At 35.2% G+C, this 24,625-nt stretch overlaps 1 protein-coding gene across 1 annotated transcript in view; it reads right to left on the bottom strand.

Annotated features, from left to right (window-relative positions):
- RASA1 (RAS p21 protein activator 1) overlaps positions 1 to 24,625 on the bottom strand; it is a 53,554-nt gene that overhangs the window by 15,250 nt on the left and 13,679 nt on the right. The window contains exons 2-14 of the mRNA XM_056513263.1: positions 22,558 to 22,707; positions 21,096 to 21,231; positions 20,262 to 20,332; positions 17,324 to 17,441; positions 16,422 to 16,453; positions 14,081 to 14,133; positions 13,305 to 13,455; positions 10,319 to 10,397; positions 7,316 to 7,436; positions 5,136 to 5,292; positions 3,448 to 3,535; positions 1,360 to 1,437; positions 47 to 204 (exon numbers count right to left, since the gene is read on the bottom strand). Of these exons, the coding sequence (XP_056369238.1) occupies positions 47 to 204; positions 1,360 to 1,437; positions 3,448 to 3,535; positions 5,136 to 5,292; positions 7,316 to 7,436; positions 10,319 to 10,397; positions 13,305 to 13,455; positions 14,081 to 14,133; positions 16,422 to 16,453; positions 17,324 to 17,441; positions 20,262 to 20,332; positions 21,096 to 21,231; positions 22,558 to 22,707 (1,392 nt within the window). The remainder of the gene's footprint in view (positions 1 to 46; positions 205 to 1,359; positions 1,438 to 3,447; positions 3,536 to 5,135; positions 5,293 to 7,315; positions 7,437 to 10,318; positions 10,398 to 13,304; positions 13,456 to 14,080; positions 14,134 to 16,421; positions 16,454 to 17,323; positions 17,442 to 20,261; positions 20,333 to 21,095; positions 21,232 to 22,557; positions 22,708 to 24,625) is intronic.

Below are 24,625 nucleotides of genomic sequence, written 5' to 3'. Positions count from 1 at the left end.
AGAAATTAAAAGTGAAATTCACTAATTCAAGATAATTAAGACTTACTCAAAGACAAATTCTTCAGACCACACAGGGTTTTGTCCTTCCCTGATGTGTGTTTTTGCTACCTGGACACTGTTCAGGTAGATGTTACAATATGGATTTGTAAAATGCTTTACTGGGAGTGTATGAGCTTCTTCTACATGCAAAATGAGACTGCTGACCTGAAGAAAAAATTAACAATTAATTTTTTGTTGCTAAAATACAAAGCACATGAATGAATTATTTTAAATCCTCTATGCAGAGGCTTAATGTTAATATGTGAATACTGAATACAAAACTCTTTATTAGAAGAGCAAAGACCAAAGGTATTAGAGCATTTTAAGAAGCACAAGGAACAAAGTAAGAGTAATATAATAATTACTGAAAACAAATATCCAGACCCATGTTTTTAATGAATCTTGGGTTTTTATTTTAAATTCATTTTTGAGGTATTAGGATTTGCAAATAACTACTTTTCCAGAGACAAAAAATTTTACTGAAATGGAAGACTGGCACTTTTGAGTACGAGCCATTAATAATTCCAAATACAGTGGTTTATTGTTTGGTGCTTTCCTAACATATTATGTAAAATTCTCTTGTGCAACAGATTATATATTATCACATTTATGTAGATAAGCACTGTCTCTTGAAGAATTCCCTTATTGCTTTGCTTTTGCACCCTGAAGCTCCCAACTGCACCTGTCACTTTATCTGTAAAGTCACCTAATTTAGTTCAGTTTCAGTTTTCAGATTCAGAAGTATCCAAACTTCTTTAAATGCTCACAGCCAAGCAGTTGTGGTTTATTACTTTTTATTCACCCTTTTATTCCCTTCTCTACTGCCTGTAACAAATAACTACATTCAATATTCCCAAAATTAAATCATACCAGGAGTTTTGAGTATTTCCCTGTTATTCTCCAATCATTACAGACATAGCTATTTTAGACTGACAGCCCTCTCTGAAGAAATTCTTGCGTATATGGCACTTCCAAGAGGCCAAGAGAAATTAAGACACAAGCATGGCTCACCATGTATTTGTTACATAAAATGAGTATCATTAGTTAAATAACATGTATTTATATATAAATGAATTGTAAATAATGAGTATTTTATGTATGTGTCATATAAATTTTTATAAATATTTTTGTTTCCATGTTTTATGAATTTTTATGGTTTCCCATGTAAGGCGTATTTGAAAAGCTGCTGATTTCTTTAGACTTTTATTCAGGATTTGCTACTGTTGAAAGGAAAATTCTGAAATTCAGGAACATGATTTTGCACAGAGGAGACAAAATATTTCTCTACATGCACCTCCAACCCCACAATATCAGCTTCACCTGACGCAGACGTTTATTTGATGTTCCTGGACTGGTTTTTCTTAAACTGCAGAACACCTGCAGAGCTTTCATCCAGTCCTAAGAGAGAAGGATGCAGAAGAATGTAATGAAACCAAGTCAGACAGAGCTTCTTGGAGTAGAACAGACATATCTGCAAAAAGTATCTGAATTTTCTCTTTAGCATGGCAAAACCTAAGTTTTAATTCCACTGTACAAAAGTCAGATTATTTAAGCAAATTTATTATCTTTACTAAGCAAAACCTCATAAAGAATTTGCAAATCTGAACCATTTTCTTTTACAATTATCAAGTGTTACAAATTGCTATACAGTGTGACCTTTGCCAATTTTCCAGTGTAGTGATACCATAAGAAATTGCAAATTGTCTATAAAATTTAGCAAAATTTGTTTGCTTCTGAAAAAATTGCATTTAACAGGCCAAATTGGTCTGATTATTCTCTCCAGTACTCCCATAAGGCAGTCATAACACTGTATACTTCAAACAAAAACTGAACAATTAACAGAAAAACACAGAGCATATATCCAACATTCTCCAGTTTTAATCTGGAAGGTGGAAGATACATGACAGCCTCATTCTTTAGTTACTCTAGTCTCCCAGCCATTAAATCCTGTACATTTCTTGCAAAGCACAAAATTTACGTTTTGACCCACAGTCTTCTCTTGAGTCAGTATCTCGAAGATCTGCCATCTATTCTCAAAGTACAATTTAACACTGTCATTAAAACCATCAATCATTCTTCACAACTTCTTCCACATTTTAAAAATAAAGGAATATGTGCTGCATTTATTCCCAGCTTTGTGATTAGGCTTCAGCTTTCAAATCTTTCCAAGGAAAAGCTTTCAGCTACATCCCACCAAGTTTCTAATTTTTCTAGAAAATAAAGAAAGCTGAGCTGAAACAACGTGTTGTATATGAACGCAGTTTCAATACCAAAACTAAATTAAATCAAATGTTCAAGAAACAAGACAGGATATTTTATCCTCTACACATTCTTAATTCTTTTACTTTTTAGAAAACAAAATATTTTACAGATATTGCAAAAATTAAGGAGCATGGCACTTAATTTATATATTCTCAATTATGATACAGCATACTGCTTCTTAAAGACAGTATTATGATGACAGTATTATGACAGTTGTATGATAAATATCAGTACATCATTCTTATGTCATCTCTGCAAATTTAACAATTTGCATTAATTGTGTGCTTTACTTTATATTTAGCATACAAAAAATACTATACTTATAGAGACTTCATGCTCTGCTGAATACAGTCTGTTATGAGTGCTCTAAAAGGCTTTCATCCCATTCAAAGAATATCAATTAGAAAATGTATTTTCTAATGCAACATATACATCAGAGCTGTGAACTTGCAGAGCTTAAAACTTAAATAAGAACACTGTGTCACTTTAGATACAATCTGCTGGTAAACTAATTTCTCAGAAGTAGGCTTCTATCCCACAATTCTTAATCAGTGAACATAACTGTTAAGATAGCTAGTCATTAAAGACACCCTATAAACCAAATAAATCTTACACTGAGCACCATCAGGGCTGAAGACTGTGCATGACTACAAGTTAATATACATGGCAAATAACTGGAAAAAGGCAATTTAATGACTGCCTGTTACTTTGGTCACTGGGCATATATACATGCATTAGTATTTTATTTATTTCACTCTGAAGTAAAACCCTCACTTATTATGTTGTGTTTAGTAACCTGGGAAAGACCTGAAGAGTAATTTTTTTCTTCTGAATTGTACTATGTCAAAAAACATATATGCTTTCCAGAAACAGGAAACAGAAAACAGAAAACAACTCAAGTTCTGCGCGTGGGACCTGACTGGAGCTTGTCAAAACCGAAACCCTGAAAAACAGGTAATACAGGTGCTGGATTTTCAGCACTAACCTTTCCCCTCAGAGATCTTCTAGTAGTTGATTTTAACATCTCCTATACAACCACTAAATATTTGTGATACATTTGCTTCCTTTTTCAGAAGAGCAACATCACTGAACAACACAAGATAAAAAGTTACTTTTTTTACACTTAGCAAATAAAAAAGATCTCACCTGAGCTTGTTCTGGAGTTTCGCCTGCAAAGTAAAAGATGTAATGCTCTTCACTAAAGTGCTGAACTACTATCTGAAAACAGTTTGGCCTTAAAAATAAAAAAACAACAAAAATTAAGTTTAATTAATCTTCACATTTTAATGGACACCTTCACTTGATCTGTGCCAAAACGAAGTTTACACTGAACTAACAGATTTCGCTGTTTGTCTGTAAGGTGCAGTGAATAATTGAGTCAATTTTTGTTCATCTACATGTTACCATCACACATGGAAAGAGGAAGAATGCCAACAAGACTTCTCAAATCTTCAAAAACTACTTTTTTTTTTTAATGTATTGTGTCATTTTAAGAAAACTAAACAGTACATGCAGCCTGTTTCAGAATATTGACACATTTTTAGAATGGTGTGTATTGAACAAGCATATATGCTGTCTTACAATCAAAACAAAAAAACAGCCATCTGAAAAAACTTGTCAACAAGGATTATTACTAAGTTTAAAAGCAGCAGAGGTTCAGCATTAATTCACAACCAGTTAATCATACATTAAGGATTTTTCTTTCAGGAAGCAGAATTAACCTAAGGAGTCCCCTGTATGAATGTGTCCCACAGATCTCATCACCAGTGAAATGTGTACTACATCATACACGAAACATCCGAGTGTATGTCACACAAACCTCTAGACCTTAGAGGTCTAGAGTACAGAAGTACAGACTTCACTGTACTCTTGAGAAAAGGGCAGAGACAGTTTTTTATCAGCTACTTGAAGTGCAGGAGGAATTTTGTCTCAGCTGCACTTCCTCACCAACAGCTTCCTAAGCTCCTGCAACCATGCACATCCTTCTACACGTTTAAGTACCACCTAGCACCTCACTATGCTCCAGCCCACAATATAGGGTTTCTTAAAAGCTGTTTAGGAGAAAAGAAACAGAGTATTTATTGATATACAATATGTATCAAAGCCGCCTGCCTAATTGTCAACTACATTGGGAACATTTCAGTAATTCTTTTAATAATCTTTATCTGTATCTGTACTCCTCATTCCAGTAGTTAGATGTTGGAGTTTTTCAAAATAATTATGAAGATTCTAAAAACCTACAGACAGGGCAAAGCATCAGAAGAAATGTCACTAATTTTAAACATTTGTCTATAGTTTTTTCACAAAGTAACTAGAAGTTGACTACATGTAATTCTTCAATAAATATTAAGATCCTTAGGAAAACCAGAATTTCTAACTTCTATCACTTAATACATAAGTAAATGTGGTTATTTCTTCCAAAAAAAACTCTAATACAGGCCAGTAAGGTTGTTTTTGTAACTCTCAATGAAAAAATATATAAACTCTCTTCTTAATTTCTAGTAATATCTAAAAGACTTCTGATTCTCAACTCTCTTGCTCATAATCGCTTCTCTTGTGGTCAGCATATTTTGAATATCAAAACAATACAGTAAATAAGAACTGATGTGTAAGTCACTCTGAGTATAATTGTGCAAAAACAATCTCTGAGGATGTTTACTTGTTCATACAAACTAGTATACTACAAAGTACTTCTTTTAAATAGAAAAGCATCTACAGACTTCCAACTAAGTTAGCTTTCAAATATCAAAATAATGTAGAACTTTTAGAATTTAAAAAAATTCTTTATCTTATTAACTCTTGATGAAATAGGATTACAAAATCCGATGTCCTACCTGCCAAATAAACTGTCATGTACTCCGTAGACAGAACACACACTAAGGTCTATTAGTCCTTTGGGTTTTGTGGCACGTTTTTCACTTTCAAAATAAATAAGCTGGGCATCATTTCCCTCTAATATAAAGTACAAGTTTTTCCATCTCTTTCCTTTACCTGTACAAAAATCAAGCAAACGGTTATAATACTGTCTAAAACAACATGTAAATTTTGTAAATTAAGGAAACAGAAGAGGGCAGTAAAGTTTCTGTCAAATTCCAAATAGAAGAACAATGTACAGATAATGCTTGAGTTATAACATCAGTATATACATTCAGTTTTATACAAGATTACTAAAACCAGACCCTCTTTACAGATGCAGGCAGAGTTGCAAAAGGTTATTCAAACATTTTCAGTGCTTTCAACAGCATCATGCAGTGCATGTGAACTGCCCCAACAGTAAGCTCCTCTCAGCGTTACACATGTATCTACACAGACTGCAAATACTGACAGTGTGGACCCCATTCATTAGATTTTTTTTTTTTAAATTGGACTCTTGACGTTAGAAAGTTATTCCTGAACTCTGACCAATGTTTAACAGATTGCATTACAATACCTTAAAACATATAGCTGAAGAACAGAAATGGAAATATTTTATATGCAAACTTAAATCAGAATCAACCCACAAGCACACCTGTATGTAAGAATTTGGCTGGTTCCACTTGCTGCAGAGAAAGGTTATTTGTATTACAAGCAATGAGGAGCATTTTGCAACAAACAAAAGTTTCAGCCTTTATTTTATACTTTAATCATCATAAATCCACTGGGTTGTCAATAAACTACTACCAACATTGCTTTCGAAATACAAATGTAACACTCATTTATTACACCATGACTCCCAGACAGAAGAGTGATTTTATTGCATTTATTCCATATACACTATGTGCATCTCTCTACAAAAGAGTACTCCAATTTGCCTCTATTTTAGCCTAATTTTTTCAAGTCATTCTCATTTCATTCCTTACTCTGTGGCATATCTCTACAGAATAAGCCTTCTCAGCAAATTAGATACTTCTCTTGTTCTGTTCAGAAGGTATAGTTAGGGGTGGTTTGGGGTTTTTTAATGTCTCTTGTATTAGGCTGTATGTAAACGCTTACCTTCTTTCTTGCATTTGGTCACTATCCAGAATACCACCTGTAACTTATCTTTCTTGTCCATCTGCAGAAATTTTGATACTGATATATTTTTTTTATGTCCATTAATGCTGATTTTTTCAAAAAGTAGAAATACAACAGTCTGAAGGGACTAGCTTTCTCAAAACTTCAGACTTGTTCAATGGAAATTCTTAAGAGTAACACTGAAGATTACACTGAAATAAGCCAAGCCAGCTTTTAATGTGCTTAGTTTATGTTATGCTGTCAGCGTTAGAACCTAAAAAGTCACTATATCCTTTGTATGGCAGACTGTGCATTTTATATTTAAGATTGAAAACATACAACCTGACTTAGAATAACAAAATTAAACCAGCTGTTGTCTGCAGTGAATGTACAGATTTACACTATTCTAGCTCTCTCAAAACTATCAAATAGAACTTAGTGAGTTCCATATTAACCACACTTTATGAAAATATATTTCATTTCATGATTTTGAATGCTACCTTTGACAAGAATGCCTAGTTTTTGTGCTGTGTTGATTTTTTCAGAACTGCCAACCATAAATTTTACGCTGCATATAATTTCATGTATTACACTGTTCTATTCATCTGCTACTTAAGGAAAGAGATCTTCCATACTCCTTACACACTTTCTAGAACATTTTGCCTACTTCAATTTCGTTCTAGTACTGCTAAACTCACTAAATTCAGCCAGGATGTGCTTATCTCTGCTCTCTAGTGACCAACAATAGGGCACAAGGAAATGGAAAGAAGTTGAATCAGGGAAAGTTCAGATTAGACTTTAGAAAAAAGTTCTTCAGTGAGGAGGTGGCTGGTCCTTGGACAGGGTATGCTGGAAACGCTCACAGCCTGACAGGGTTTAAGGAGTATCTAGATCATGCTCTTAGTCATGTGGTTTAGCTTTTGGTAGACCTGCAAGGAGCATGATCTTTATGACTCCCTTCCAATTTAAGATACTGTATGATTCTATGACCCTTATCTGCTTTTTTTCTTCCTTTAAAAAATAAGAGGCAAACATAACTCACTTTTTTTCAGAAGATAACCTTTTTTGACAATATTTTTATAAAAAGCATCCTTTGTTTTCCGACGAATTGTATTGTAGATTTCTTTTCCATCCACTGTATCATTAAGCACTTGTTCTTGGTGCTAGAAAACATATCAGAAAAACATACTTTAAGCTCTGAAATTGCCATTAAAAAAATGCATCCTATGAAGCTGAGATTAGGATCACCTTAATGAGTGGTACTATTGGTCTCTCAAGCATTTTACTAAAGCATTCATTTTTCATACAATACACTTGCTAGAAATGTACTATAACTCTTTCCCTATTTCCAAAACTGAAAGAAAATAGGAGTTTTCAATATAGAGCAACTTGGACAAAGTAAGTCCTTTTCATGTAAACAAAACCCCAAAACGTGACCTTTCACTGTGGTTTCACTTTGTTAAAATTTATGCCAGTCTTTGAAGGTTTATCTAGCTTCTGTCTTCTACCAAAGGTCATAGGCCTGAGTAATCATGGACAAACTCTGAAGCAACAAAAATGGTGCAGATCATAATAAAAACCTTCTCAAAGTGGCACATTAGAACTCACATGCTGTAACTGAGCAGAACTCAACAGATGAAAGCAGAAACAGGAAACAGAAAAAAGATAAATTCATACCAAAAATGGGAGTATCTAGAAATGCAAGTAATAAGTATCATCAAAACCCAAGCCAGGTCTGACCTTACTAAGTAAGCTGATCAACAAAAGCTCTTTAGCCATAAAAAAAACAATAAAAGCAGGACTATAACGTAGTAAGGACATCGCTGAGATGAAAAGAGAAATATGAACTGGCTCTTACATAATATTCTATCTTTCTTCCGGCGCAAATATCTGCAAGAATTACAATTTTGATGAAAACAAAAATAGAAAGATGAAGAATATTTTGGTAATATTAATAGGAATTATAGGACATACAATGGAAGCTGTATCTATATGTTACGAAATGATAATGTAACATAACATCATTAACATAATTATCTGTTAAGATAATGTCTGTAACATAAGTACACAAGGAGTAGTGCACAAAACAAGACATCTAGTGACAAATATTTTAAGTATTACATCAGACACAGGAATTCCATCAGATTTTTAATTCTTTTTCCCCTCAAAAACATGGAGCATGGTGCAATGTGGAAGGGAGGTAACACAAAGCTAAACATTAACTGCACCACTGAGCACTAAGTTTTTAAATAAAGTCACAAGTGTATCTGGCTAGGTTAAAAGAATCTGAAGTACTCTCACACGGAAAATGAGTCAATGCAGTTTATTCATACAGAAACTGTAAGTTTCGCATATATGAAAAGCTAAAATGAATACTTACTGCCATGATTAAAGAGGAATAATGGAGCATGAAGAAAATTACTAAAGAAGTTTTCCAAGAAGCAGTCTCAGAATTCCTATTTGCTTTCTGACCCAATTCCCAAATTTCCTATTTGCTTTTCTGTGCTCACAATACTGAGCACAAGTTAACAGGAGGTAATGGGGAAGCACCCAGGAGACACCACAATTAGCAGTGTAGGAAAGATTGCAATAACAAGGTATACATCTCCTAGTACAACAGAGCAGTTACACTGACAGAGAAAATGAGACATGAATAGCTGAGTCACTGGAGGACTGGGCTGTGATATTGTTGGCTATGCCAACATAATGGTCTCACAACGATGGACTTAACTTCTGTCATTGCAGCTCCTAAGGTGTTGTGTTTTGGTTCTGTGACTGGAATCATATCATTTACACACCAGTGTTTTGGCTCTTGTTGATTAGTACCTGCATAGTGTCAAGACTTTCTCCATTCCCCACTCTGCCCCCTTCCTCAGAGAGGTGACTTGGTGGACAAGATTCTGGGAGCAGAGATAGCCAGAACAGATGATGGCAACTGATCACAGGGATATTCCCTGTCGTGATCAGCAATAAGCGTGTGGGCACAGAGAGGTCTCACAGAGCAGCTGAGCATCAGTCTACCTGTGAGAGGTGTTGAGTGATTGCCTTTGCATCACCCATTCCTTTGCTTATAAAACAGTATTCTCAACCCAGACGTTTTTTTTTGCTTTTGCCTCATTCCACAGGAATAGGGAGTGCACAAACAAAAGTGCAGGTCCTTAGCAGCTCACCAGGGTCAACTCACCACAGAAAATTACATGTATACTCATTAAGTGCTTTCCAGGGGGAAAGGGAATTATGCGTATCATGGTACTACCCTAAATTGTTCTGGTACATGTTCAAGAAAGGCGAGTTCACACCAAAACTGATAGCAGCAAGGCAACTTATGTAAACACAACAAAGAGACAGGATCAGCTTCTGTGTGCTTAGCTTGGTGAACAGAGGAAATGCTTTCATATTAATAAGAAAGATTACCCCACAGAGGGGTATGAATTGACTGCAACTCTAGGGAGGAGAGGAAGAGCAAATTTCCCATTTCCACTGAAACAGGAAAGCTCGGGAATAGAAAAAGAAAAAAATAGGCATGTAAATTTTGTAACTAGCTGTAAGCTCATGAAAAGCTAAATGATGTGGTGTGCTTATTATTGGTGGTATCTTAGAATCAACTTCTGCTATGGGGCAAGTGCACTTCAGAACAAGTGTTGCAGTCCCAGCCCTGCAACTATCCCTGAAGCTTTTCAGTTTCTAGTTTTTACAGGCTTCTTGTGACAGGAGAAAAACCCCAGACACAGAAGAGAGAAGGGCAGACTGGTTCCTCTTAAAATGGGATTAAAGCAAACCATGGGCCCAGGAACACAGCTAGAGGCAGAGACAGAGCTTACCATACTTTCTGTTGACTACAAGCCAGTATTCAATAAGTGTATGTATTTGAGGATAAAACAAAAGAAACAGATGAGCTGAAAACACTGAAACTGTTGATGACTGACTACTGGCAATGATGCTGTTTAACTACCTCTGGTATCTCTGCTGTAATTTAGTTCATAAAATGATTTGATAATGATTCAGTCTGTGACTCAACATGAAAGGCTCAGAGATTAAATCCTACCTGCATTGGAACAGGATCTTTTAAGTAGTATCCTTCAACAATTTGTTCTTTTCTGTAGTGCTCAATGATGTCAGCAATACTGTTCCAGTAAGAAAAAGAATATTGAAATGTTAAACATATGAATTTTCCACTGATTGAGAATCTGCTTTTTTCACAAAACCACAGAAAACTTTCCCTCGAAGTTTTAATAAAATGAAGTATTAATCATCATAATCTTATTTGTCGGAATGAAGATTTACTAATATACTGAAGTCAAGAAAGTTCACAAAACAGTATTCAGAATGTATTAATACTAAACTCTGCAAAATATTTTAAGGACTTGCTTAAAATGTCAAATGAGGACACTTCACTTTCCACATTCAGGTAGTACATGTGCATTACCCACTTTCCAACCAGGCTGAAAATTGCTATTTCATTGCCAGTAATTTTCCAAGTAAGTCCTACAGTAATTAGCTAAGTGGAATAGGACATACTCTGAGTGAAGTGCAATCTCTTTCTAGGAGGACAGGAAGAGAAAACAGAAAAGGTTTGTAGCAGGCCTTATACAGATTATGACTGGACATCACTGAGCTATCACTTCAAATACTCATGTCAGTAACACTCCTCCACAAGGAAGCATTCATCCTAGTTACCAGATTCAGACTGCAATTGCACTTGGAAGGCTCAGGAGAGAAGCAGTGATTGACACAAGCTGAAACCCAAGGCATTTAAGTTGCTCTAATTTACTTTTGCATTACTGAAATGTACACTTTAATAAAGAATAACAATAAGGACACCAACAGAAATCAATAATTTACATGCAAAATATCAATTTAATAAAAGAGCTAAATAATTAAGTAGATAAAATATACACAGCTGCGGGTGCACAGATACAAATAAGGCATGTGTGGAACACAGGAACAACAGTTGATACTGCAGGGCTCAAAAACTCCTAAAAAAAGCTATATGAAGGCATCTTGGTTGGCTTTTCTGTTTCATTCTGAAGCAATGAACTAGTGCAAACTTGATACAATGACCTTCCCAGAAGTATTTTTTCAGGTACATAAAATTAGATTAACATTTCTTTCTGTTTTAATGAAATTGAGTAATTAATTTCAGTTTTTACTGAGATGCTGTCTGCATATGCTGTTTTCCACATAAGAATTTCAACTGCCACACTACAAAAAATAATGACTCATTATATTTCATGGGTTGAATAGCTACTACTAATATTTTCTAATCAATAAAACAGCATTGTATGAATTTTCTCACTCATCAAATCAGTGACCTTCTGCTTTCTCAATTAAAAATGCCATTAGGAGTTCCTCAAGATAAGAAGCAGGTGCCTGCAAAATTTCTGCAATTTTGTAATAGGGGCTGAAGAATAAACTCAGTTGTATTTAAAAACTCCTTCTGTAGATGGATTAACATATAGACTAGAACTCCAAGCCTTGATGGAGCACCTAAGGGCTGCATTCTTCATTATATGTTTGAACTTCCAGCAAATTTACCAATCTGATATACACAGTAAGTAGAACTGAATGTGAGCTTAAGTGTGTAGTGATAATTCTCCAAACATACAACAAAACAAAGCGTTTCTTTCACACTGAGGAAGATTTCTGCAAACTACACACCAAAATACTAAAAAAAAATTCTTAAAGCACTTGGTCAGAATTTATTGCTGCTTAACCTTAAAATCTTGTTTTCTGTTCAACTGCATAAAATCATTTTCAGACAAATGTAATCTACACCCCAAGTGAATCCTGAATTATAAAGTAATCTGAAGCAATAACAATGTAGTAACTTTCTCAAAGTATACTATTTAATGCTACAAACCCATCTGAGACTAATAAGAGTTCCTCTAACTTGATGATTAATTTGACATCACCAAAGGTGGGGGGCTCCTGGCCTATCATCCTCCTAGTAAGCCATGCAACTAGAAATTGGAATTTACCTTCATGAAAGGCTGACCCTGCAGCTAGCCTAGTTTTCAATGATTGGATGCCAGACTGATTAATGAAGAAGGTATTCAAGCTGCCTGGGTATGAAATGTGCATAGGTTCATAAGGATCCAACTGCTTAGCCTCACAGCATCATGTGAGTGAAATCATATGAAAAAGTCCACTGAACTCGAGGAGATCTTGACATTTTCTCAGACTTCAACTGCTGAATCCCTACCCACTCAAAAGCCAAGCTGGAAGTGACTGAAATTCTCTATTGAGGTAAAAATGCCCTAGCTCTAGGTGAACATGACTGGAAAAATGCTGATTTTTTTTAAGCAGGCAATGACCTCTGTTTAAGCAGGAAAGTGAGTTTTCACTACTTAAAAATCTTCCAGATACAACAATTCTAAAAAATACTATCACAGATGGAATTGTACAGATAGTTTTTCCCACAAAAGGGGAAACACCTCATTATTTCTTTCTTCTTATACAAATTTCTGTATTTTTCCACCAATGGCAAAAGAAATGCATCTTTAGTTTGTTCACTCTAAATGAACAGATGCATACTTCTGTTCCAAGTACCATGTACATATTTCAGTGCAATTTAGTAACTTTTTCCAACAATGAAGGTGTTTTTCCCCTTTCTTGTAAATACCTATTTCCATTATTTGAAAACTATTGATTGTCTCAGATAAAATTAGCATTTTTATTTTCCCCTTTTCAAACAGACAAGAACACATGGAGAAGCTTTCCAGGCTGCTTCAAATAGAGTAATCTCTTAATTACAGATACACACTTTATGGTTCCACATGATCCATTCAAACCACAATTTACAGAGTGAAGCAACTGGCTGGCAGAAGCACAAATACTTCAAGAGAAACAAGTTACACTTGGGCTATTTAAGCTGTAAGAATTTGCTCAGTTAGATGTAACTACCGAGAAAATTAGGGAAAATTTTTTGTGTAAAGGAAATGACAGTCCTAAAATCATAGTAGTTAATAATTATCAGGAGCAAGTTATGCAAGCATAAAATATGCACAGTTCCTTTTGCCATAAGAACTCACCTATTATAGTATCTTCCTCCCATCATAAACTGATTGTTTGACGTTGGACATATTTTAAAACGCTGAATATTTTCACTGGTCCGGAAATAAAGTGAATAATCACCAGGGGTATTATCTGAAGGCCTCACAAGAAAACTGCACACCTGACCAACTGAAAAGACATAATAATAGTGTTATTTTCTTAGTGATATATATAGACCTTTACTATCTATTTCTATATAAACTAGGAAGAACTGCACACTTGAAGAAATACAAACCATTTAAAGGTAAATTCTAAGAGTGATCTGAGACTAGAGGAACTAGTACTAAACCACCAGAATTAATGAAAAATGGCTCAGCTGTAGCCCACAACCTAGCCACATCTTTGCCAACTCTTAAAACAGCATACAAAAAAAAGTTTGGTAACATTTTCAAAATAACACAACCCCGCTTCCAGTATTTAAAGTAGGGTATTAAACAATATGGGTCAGAAGTACTGTTTTCATTTAAAGAAATATTTGCTTTATGAAATAGAAATAATTGATTCCACATACAATAATCTAAAAATTAATTAGATCAAAAATTATTTAATTAACTTTACTTAAGAATATACTCAGTTCTGATAACCACAAAAGCTTTCTTCCCCTGTAGTGTTCTACTGAAGTAGCATCCAGAGGGATTGGGGAATCTAAATCACTCATATATTTTCATACATATAAGAAAGTTTTGCCACAGTTTATTATTAACAGGATCACTTTGTGCCATTTCACTCTATTTCACATCGGAAATACACATACCTGTCATCAGCAAATTGTAAGCTTCCTGTTTGGAGATCTTCCCATGGAACCATCTTAACAAAGATGAAGAGAAAAATTAGAAAGCAAGACTAGCAGCTCTCTTTTTTGGTTGTGGTGACATCCAAGGCTCTGGCACCTATGAATTAATCTTTATTTAAAAAGACCCAATATATATAGATGAGACAATCAATGTCTATGTTACTTAATGATTCTCTTCTACCAAGAGCATGAAAAGACTAACACTAATAGGTATATAAATAAATTACTTCCAATAAAAATATCCAGTACTTGGAGCTGATGTTGAAATACAATTGTGTTTAGAGATTGAGATGAATTGTCCGAAAAGTAGATAATTTGATAGGCATTATTTGAAGTCACACAGCAACGTACTAGAATCATGAAATCTGAAGCTCAAACAAGAAATTAAACACATACAGAAAATCTCAAACTCAAATTTGCCAGAGCTGTGGAAATGAAATCTAGCTTTGTTAGATTAATGGATACAAACTGCTTTGGTCTCACACCTTGTACTTTCCCAGTCTTGTGTCAGAGCAGTACCTCACAAAAGTTCACAGCCTGTGCCTAGTCTCCACCTGATACCACTATTCAGAAAAGTTTGACACGCTACAACTTAATAATTTTATTTAAAGGAAAGCTAAAGACATGGTGCTTTTATATATCAGAAAACACTCAAATTTCAAACTTTCTTTCTATACTACCTTTAGATATTAATTTATGGATTCCTCTGAAAGGTAAACAACTGCTGAAAAACAATCAAATCTCCAGGCATCTCCTAAAAGCTACTTTCCAAATATAAAATTCCCACATTTGAAGACATCCATACGCTTGAATTGCTTTGAAGAACACAGTAAACCAAACAGACCACTGAAATACCTCCTTCTGCCACCAGCCTCTTGCAAAGTGGGAAACAGCAAAAAAACCAGCAAGCACAAATATGACAAATGAGGATATCAAATTAATTCATCAAGGCACTAGACATTTTTCACAACTATCTGCCACTCATCTTCACTTGTAAATGTAATCTATCAACAGACTGACATATCAACACCCTGTTGATTGTAAGTTCCATTCAATTTTTAAAACTTTTTGAAATATTTAAGCAAATAGAAGGAAACTTATAGTCATGTGACTTTTTCTTCAAACTTTTAAGTATTATAAGAATCACAAAATCTTTTGGTTTGGAAAATACCTTTAAGATCATCACATGCAATCCTTAACACAGCACTGCCAAATCCATCACTATATCATGTCCCAGATGCCACATTTACACACCACCTAAATCCCTTCAGAGGCAGCAATTCTACCACTGCCCTGAGCAGCCTGTTCCAGGGCTTGACAACCCTTCCAGTGAAGGCATCTTCCCTAATATCCAATCTTAATATCTAATCTTCCCTGGGTGCAACTTGAGCAAGTTTCCTCTTGTCCTATCACTTGTTACCTGGGAGAAGAGACCTCTTTTGGCTACAACCTCCTTCAAGCCATCTGCAGAGAGTGATGAGATTCTCTCTGAGGCTCCTTTTCTCCATGCTGAGCCCCACCAGCTCCCTCAGTTGCTCCTCACCAGACTTGTGTTCCAGACCCTTCCCCAGCTCCGTTTCCCTTCCCTGGACTCACTGCAATGTCTTTCTTGCAGTGAGAGCCCAAAACTGAACCCAGAACTCAAGGTATCCATGGGAACGCTCACTGCCCTGGTCCTGCTGGCCTCACTGCTGCTGACACAAGCCAGGATGCCACTGGCCTTCTTGGTCCCTGGGCCCACACTGGCTCATGTTCAGCTAGTGCTGACCAGCACCTCAGGTCCTTTCTGCTGAGCAGCTTTCCAGCCACAGCCCCAGCCTGTAGCACTGCAGGGGCTGTTGTGATCCAAGGGCAGAAATCATCCCTTGGCTCTGTGGGATCTTATACCACTGGCCTCACTGACCCAGCCTCTCCAGATTCCTGTGCAGAGCCCTCCTACCCTCCAGAAGGTCAATGCCCCCCATGAGGCAAATAAAGACACTGTTCTATGGCACAGTATTTAGAGTTATCTTCAAGGTAACTGTGTTCAAGAAATACTCCGGTTGTGCATATTTTGACTGAAAGTGATCATACATGGCCTCATCTAAGATTTCAGCACTACAATACCCATTAGTAACAGACATATCTATTTTAGGATTTTTACATGTTAATTATCCCTGCATCTGCAGCAGCTAGTATATAAGGAAGTCTTGAGATTAAAAACTAAATCTCTTTGGTCACTTTCTCAAAAATTTAGAAATCCCATAGTGGAAGTTTACAAACAGTTATGATTGCTTTTAAACAACAAAACAAAAATCCTTACATTTTGCCTTCATGGGGATCTTCTTCTCTTCCCTATGAGAAAATTAACATATCAAGTGAATGACAACAATACAACTCAATTTCAAAAAAAAAAAAAAAAATAAAGACCTTCTGTAGGGAAAAAAAAAAATATTTAGAAGCCTGAGGCATTTTTTAACTACAGGACTTACTGCAGATCTATGAAAAGTTTTCCTCTTCATTCATTAGGTTAAAATTCAGCTAAAAAGTTATTTCTGATGTTTACTTCAGTCATGATCCAAGTCCTTTAGGGGTGGTAACTTTTTAGAGAGTTTCAACCTTCTCAGCCTTTTGAAGGTTAAATTACCACTGACCTATCAGTCTACAGATCAACAGCCTAGTACCACCACTTCAGCTTAGCTATTCACATTCTGACACAGGTCATCTATGAGAAGCATCTCAAGTAACATTGCTATTAGCAAAACATACATACTGTGTAAGAAGATACTACAAAAAACCTATTTTTTCCTTTTTTGCTTCTCACCAATGAATTTTTAACCCAAATTCCATCCTTGAATAAAGAGAAAGATCTACCACAAGGCAAAATTACATTCTGTTGAGTTAGTGAACATTCCATGGCAATTAAAAAGAAAGAAATGCAATTTACTGATTCTTCACCATAACAGATTTTAGAGAAATGCCTAGTAAATTTACAGTACCATTCATTTGTACTTATGCTTGAACAATACATGAATAATTATTTTTTTTATAGCAAACCAGGATTAAAGGTTTGTTTTACTATTTTAGAAACTACTAGATTAGTTTACTAGGTTTAGAAAAGTATAATTAGAAAAACAGGCAATTAAATGTCACTAGTTTTTATTCAATGTTATTTTATCAAAAAATCCCATTCATTTAAGAAATCTGAATACAAAAATTACTTACCACTTCTTCTACCAGGTCTTCCACAATAAGACCTTGTTCATCTGTCCGTAGGTTTGTAACCCACATCCAGCCATCTTCCAATTCGTTATGGACAATAAACATGTCTCCTTTAAGGAAACTGAAGAGGGTTACAGCAAGATTTAAATCAGGGATATTATCATAACATAAAGTTTAAAAACACAATGAGTTCTTGAGTATGATTACCATAAAATACTTGGGAAAACCTATTTGCAAAAAATGCAGGAATTGATAATCCAAGCACATGTGTATTTTGCCTCACAATTAGGTGGCTACCATATACAAGTTTTCATACTTTTGAATAATGTCTAGTATCTAATACATACTTCAGTGCTGTCAACTTCAAAGTGTGCTAATGTATAAAACAAAAATAACACAGCAATATTAAAATATAGTAATATTGTTCTTTTATCAATTAAACACAAGTAAAATAACCCTTAGTAGTTTACAAGAAAATAATATTCCTTTCATTGAAAAATTACCTTGCATAATGTAAGTTGTGGAATACTTATTCATTATGTTCTCACATATGAATACAAGTGATGCAAAGAGAATGCAGAGCAGTTACCAGAGATGCCATGCAATTAGCTACAAGCATAAGAAGCACTAACATTCAGAATCAGAGAACCACAGAATCAAACAGGCTGGAAAAGACCTCTGAGGTTGAGTCCAGCCTACAACCTAATACCACATGTTAACCAAACAGCACTAAGTGCAACATCCACTCTTTCCTTAAACAAACACCTTCCGAAACAGTGACTCCACCACCTCAATTGGGTAGAATTTCCATGTCTAATCACCCTTCCTGTGAAAAATTTTCCCCTAATGTCCAGCCTAGAGCTGCCCTGTAGATTAAAGGGGAATTTAAGATTACATCCTCTCATCCTGTCACTGGTTGCCTGGCAGAAGAGATGAACCCTACCTGGCTACATGTTTCCTTCCAGGAGTTGTAGAGAGCAATGAAATCTCCCTTGAGACTCGTTTTCTTCAGGCTGAGGCCCTGAAGCCACTCCTAATAGGACTTGTACTCCAGATACTTTACCAGTTCCATTACCCTTCTCTGGACACACTCCAGGATCTCAATGTCATTCCTGAATTGAATGCCCTACAAGTGCACATAGTACTCAAGGTGTGGCCTCACCAGTGTTGAGCACAGGCTCAAGAAGAATCACTTTCTTAATCCTACTGGCTACACCACTGCTGATCCAGGTCAGGATGCCATTGACTCTCCTGTGCACAGCTGGCTCATCTTCAGCCAGCTGGTGAGCTGCACCCACAGGTCCTTTCCCACTGAACAGCTTTCTAGCCACTCTTCCTCCTGTAGCTCTGCAGAGGGTTTTATTGTAACCAAAGTGCAGGACCCAGCACCTGGTCCAAAGGAGTTTTCATTTCCAGAAGAACTAGTTAGTGTAAGTTACTCCTTAAAGAACATGAACGCGGATCACATGAAAACCTTTCACTGCAGCACAGAATTTTTGATCATGTTTCATGCTGCATCAATGTACAGGAAAACAATAAAGAGTTGAAGCTCATTAACTATCATTTCAATTCAAAATCTCATAGCAACTGTCTACAGCATGGCTCCCATCTGAAGTAGGCTAACAGAAAAAAAACAGCAACCAACCACAATCGAAAATAAAGAATAAATTCTACTGCTATTCAACTTTAACAGGTGACAAACAACAACCCAACCATCACTGTAGAATTACTGCATGGAAGATACAGTGAAATTAACTCAGCAATACTTCAAACTTAATAAATATTAACTATGGTATTAAAATTCTAAATCAATACTCTCTGAAATACATACTTTCTTCAAGAGCACATTAATTTGATCTAGAAGAACTAAGAACTTTGGGCTCAGCTATGTCATGAACAGAACTATTTTAGCCATGTAGACCTCAAAACCCAAATACCAGCTTTGCATTTCAGTTCTATCCTAAAAGAGGAAGAAAACGTTTAACTGCCTACATTTTTTGTTATGATAGCAAACAACAAAATGCTATTTCCTCTTAAGTTGATAGGTGGAATAAGGCAGATAAAAGACCCTTTTTTGTTTTTGTTATCACACACAGTAGGAAGCCTCAGTTGCAATGTACCATTAGAGAGTCCCTTCCCAATCCTACCATCTTACTAAAACATATAATTACAAAAACAAATATCCTCATACCATCCTTTAAAGGATCAGACTGGACAGTGAGTCTTGGAATAAATTTCCATCCAAATGAGGATACAAAGCTCTGGTATCTTTCTATACATTTTAAGATAATAATCCTAAACCTAGGAAAATTCCCAATTCAACTGGTGTATGACATCAGCTTATGAAATCTGTCTCATCAGAGAAATTAGAAATCACCACAAATCACTTTAAAATCCTCCTGTTTTTTAATCTGGAAAAATATTATCTCAAGAAAGCAGTATCAATCCCAAGAAACCAGAAAATGGTCTTGTATTGAAAGGCTCACTTCTTCCATACTTAAATTTTAAGTAATCAAGTCTCAGGTTTTACTTTCTAGTGATCTGAATTGTTTTCTTTAGCTACACATCTACTAATAATTCTGTGGCAGTCTAGAAAAAAACCTAGCTCATTTCTTTCACACACATACAGAATTCTTAGATAAACATCCCTTTGGTAAAAATCAAGGGCTTTACAAAATATATTTCAAAATTATAAATTACTAATTTTAATTCTATGTCCCTAGTGTACCTTCCCTTACAATTAATATAAACAAATACACTAAGAACGAAATGTCTTATTCTTATTTCCAACCAAAGAACAGAGGAGATATAATCCTGTAATCTAACTGTGTCAAGTTTAAGATGCAACTGGAAAATATTTGCATTCAAACACCTATCTAAATTATTACTATTTATAAATACTCTTGAGATCTTCACAGCTACTACCATTACTCAAACATACCTTATTTCATCAGTTTCTGGCACTTTGGTGTAAGGTAGAATTGCTCGAACTCTCCTTCTGTCTTCCACAGGCTACGGTTTAAAAGAGAACGATGGTTTTTTCTCCATACTGTGTACTGTAGATTCTATACTGTAGAAACTTTATCCCCAGCATTATGCTATTCTGAGGCTAAGAACTGGTAACATCCCTTATATCTGCCTTGCCAGTTTTATGTTTCCAAAGCTCAAAACCTCTGTCAGCTGGAAACATGTAATTTGTTGGCTAAGAGAGCGCTTATTTATTTTTTTTTTTCACTTAGAGTGGAGGGAATGTCCACAATTTTAATATTTAGAAACATTTCTATCCACATTTTGGATTTTGTTACATGGGATATTTTTGCAGGTTTTTGTTTCATTTTAATTACTTTTCTTGTCTTAACGATGGGTAAGTGAAAGAAACTTTGGTTATCTCCAGGACGCATATTTGAAAACATTGTTAGATATGCAAAATGTCACAGAACAGTGAAGGTTACCTTACAACAGTGCACTTTATTAGCCAATAAGTCAGTATGTTCTTGTTTTTCTCTGTCTATTTAAAATGATACTACCACATTGTGTAATAACTGCAATACCTCTATTTTCTTCATCGTATATTTTTATTAATTAGAATTTTTTTAATCATTATTTTGTATCAGTAATAATGCATTTTTATTCTCTTATAGTTCCACATATGCCTATACAAAACTACAGGAAACTTTGTAAATTTTTTTCCCAAAGAAAATTCTGCATAGTGATTAAAGTTACAAATGTTTACTAATTTTAGTAAATTAGTCTTCAGAATTTTTATTTTACTTGCCTCTGGAGGTGCTACTGGAAATAAGAGCTTTTCCCCTTTCAGCAAGCATGACACATGACTGTAATAACCGATCAGGTCTGAGAGTGAAGCAAAGCGACGCCCACCAATGTAATAGTCTCCACACATGGCAATAATCCTATTAATAAAAAAAACCCAGAAGCTTGACATTAGAAAAGTTTTTGCTATGATTTTTTTTTTTAAACAAAAGGAGATTAGGACCACATTTAATTCTTAAAAGAGTGCCTATATTCAGTAAAACACAGTATTATCAGCCCTCTATAAATATATAAATAAACCTAATGAACCTTTTATTAAATATATTCATATATATATATATGATATGATCCTAAAGAAAGTGCTGATTCACAGAAAAAGACAGTACATTTGTCAGAATTAAATGAAATCAAAAGAAAAAAAAATATAAGCATGAGCATCCAGGAAAACTGAAATAATGCACTAGTACACAACAGCATTATTACTTGTATTATGCACAACATACACTATTTATACTAGGCATAAACTGAACAAAAAATTTTTTAACAAAAAATTGCTACACTTCTAGATGACACAATGCAGAAAACAAAAACAGTTACAGTTTGCTTAGCATCCATATTAAAAGTTAAGAAATTACTTGGGAATAATCAAAGTATCTCCTTAAACTCAATTTAAAATTTTGGTATCTAATGGGAAAAAGCTCACATAACCATTTCAGCAGTTTAACAAAACAAAGGCTTCTAGCAAAACAGTTTACTTATTTCTTTAATGTTTGTGTACTGTCTTCAAGAAGAGATTCTTTAATGCATAATTTGAATTAAGCTCTTTCTTCTGAAAAGTAATGTAAAATTCATACAAAGATGAATCTTCAGGGACTAAATCCAAGCTCAAAAGCATATAGCACTGCAAGGGGAGTCAGAAAACAATGCTCAGGACAAATGCAGAAAGCTGTTCCCAGCAAACCTTTTGATTACTAAACATAAAATCCATTGGTGTTTTTTGCTTTGGGATTTTCTGTGGCTTTTTTTAAAATTTGTTTGGGAGTTGTTTGTTTTGGGGGAGTGTTTGTTTGTTTTGGGTGGGGTTTTCCCCCCTCAAAATTAAGAAAGCAACCAGATGTGCCGGCACTTTAACTGTGCTAATTACAATGATTACTATGGAACAGACACAAAACAATCTCCTTGACTGACTAATGAAAACTGCACGGTGCTTTAAATCTATTCAAACCACTTTAGGCAAGCTTCTCTATCCAGATATTTTTGGTTTCCTCACACTTCAGTTCTTCACCCTATAAAGTAATTTTAAAGTGGCATGTTTTAAAACAATCAAACACTAGTAAAAAGCTGTACAATGAAAGCATAAAGAGTCAAAAAGAGCGCATTATAATACAATCACTGCTGACTTTTTTGTGCTCTGAAACAAAAAGTAGATAGATCACAGTATTCAAAATAAAACACTTAATTCTCACCTAAAATGATTGACATTTGTTTTACTAAGGAATGAAAGCACAAATGAACCTGGTCTCCGATCACTCTCTCGAATAAGGTAACTTCCAGGTTTTCCCGCTTGTCGAAGACGTTCTTCCGCAATCGTTCTGTCAAGTTTTCCATGATACCACCTGAAAAATGGAGTAACAATGTATGTCCTCAGAACTTACGGGTTTCCTTTAACAAAACAGACCCATGAAAAGAAGAAAATTTTTCAGTCAAAACCCATACAACTCAAAACTTTGTTTCAAAGCTATCACATTGTTACAAGTTCAACCTTCTAGTTGACTTATTTCCAAAAAAGAGTATTTTTAAACACAACAGAGTTCCTCAAATAACATTATTTTCTCAAGGAACAACCCTAAGAGTCAGAGGTTCTACACATATCATCAGTTTTTATCTCCTCCCTAATTTGTTAACTTTGAATAAACAGAAACTGAGGTGACTGACCTGACTGAAAAGACTATTGTATTTTAAGCCTACACAGGTGTCTAGGCTGGGTATTTCAAAAGCACAAACAGAGAAGTGAATTTTATGAGACTGTTCCTCAGCTGACAGAAATGCTGCTGCAGCAAAGCCAGCAAAGAACTGGACAGTAGTCACCAGACCACCATCCAGCCCAAAACCACCTTTCCTCATCATAATGTGTACTCTATCAATGAAAAGTGAGTGCTGATGCATGTCCAATCATAGACAGCAAAATATGACAAAGGAAATCTTTACTCTACTGCTACCATTCAAGCATTCAATCACTTATGTCAGTTTATTTACACAACCTTTGTCAGACCACTTGTTCTACTCCAAATGATCAAGCACAACTTTTTTTTTTTTTTTACCAAGAAAGAAGTGATGGAGAGCAGTTTTCAAAGAGAGACATTGCTCTCATTATCTTCACCAAGCCACAGCATGTTCCAGAGCTACATATTACAATAATTCATTAGCTCCTCCACCTAATTTTGCTTGATTAAAACTTTAATTTTTACACTCAGAAACTGTCAGCTTCAAAACAGCCGTTTCAGAAAATGTAAATCCTTCACCATTTCAGATCATATACCATTTAGTTCTAACAGTTCAGAAACTGTTTTGCAAAATTCACAAACATGCAATTCTAGAAAACATGTAAATCATCTCTTGAACTAAAATATGCAAAAATATCAAGGATTTCACAGCATACAGTTAAAAAAAAAAGCTGAGCTGTTGATAAAATCTGAACAAAAGCAATTTTTTTCTATAAAATGGAAACAAAAGCTTTTAGAGCTTTTATCAGAACAAAACTTTGACAAACTAAACCAAAAAACACCATTTCAACACTAGGAGCAGCACAGGTATAGATATTGTCTAACCTGGCAAAACTGAGTGCTTGCTAGTATTGCTCCCTTTGCTTCTCTTCCTCACCACAACTAAAACAAGTCAAACCAGTAGAAGCACTGTTGTGTCTCTACATCGTTTAAAACTTGAAACTGCTGCAGGCCTAGGTATATTAGCAAGAGCCTGTGTCATTCCATTCCAGGGCAAAGCAGCCTCATGAACAGAAACCTGTCATTCAAAGACAGTCCACAAAGAAGTGGATCACACATCTTCCCTAACAGGAGGGTCCTTTAGGAAATAAAGCAAAATCAACACTGTTGATTTTGAAGTGACTAAGATGAAATATTCTGTGTGTCAGTGTGCACAGGACAGCTCAAACTTGAGTGAGCTCGTTCCCAAGACATATCAGCTTTGCTTTCCTGGACAGACTGACTTTCATGAAGTATAAAACTCCCCGGAGACCCAAGAAACTTCCCTGACTAAAAAACCAACATTCCATTTCATGAAATATATTTTAGACTAATAATAGGTTCACTGAGCTTTTATTTGTTCCTATTTATCACCCACTTGAGGAAAGTAGTCTTAATTCTACTGAGAGACACATTGCATTACAATGCCAAACTTAAAGAAAGGCACAGTTTCAAAATGGAGAAGTGGGAGTCTTGATAAGAATGCAAATTATCAATGAAAAATTTACAGAGTAAGTAGAAAGACAGGATCATATGCAAATAAAATAATTTT

Source organism: Oenanthe melanoleuca, chromosome Z (genome assembly GCF_029582105.1).
Source record: "Oenanthe melanoleuca isolate GR-GAL-2019-014 chromosome Z, OMel1.0, whole genome shotgun sequence".
NCBI classification, from domain to species: domain Eukaryota; kingdom Metazoa; phylum Chordata; class Aves; order Passeriformes; family Muscicapidae; genus Oenanthe; species Oenanthe melanoleuca.
The sequence above is the reverse complement of the archived record's forward strand: the minus strand, read 5'-3'. Positions and strand labels throughout refer to the sequence as shown.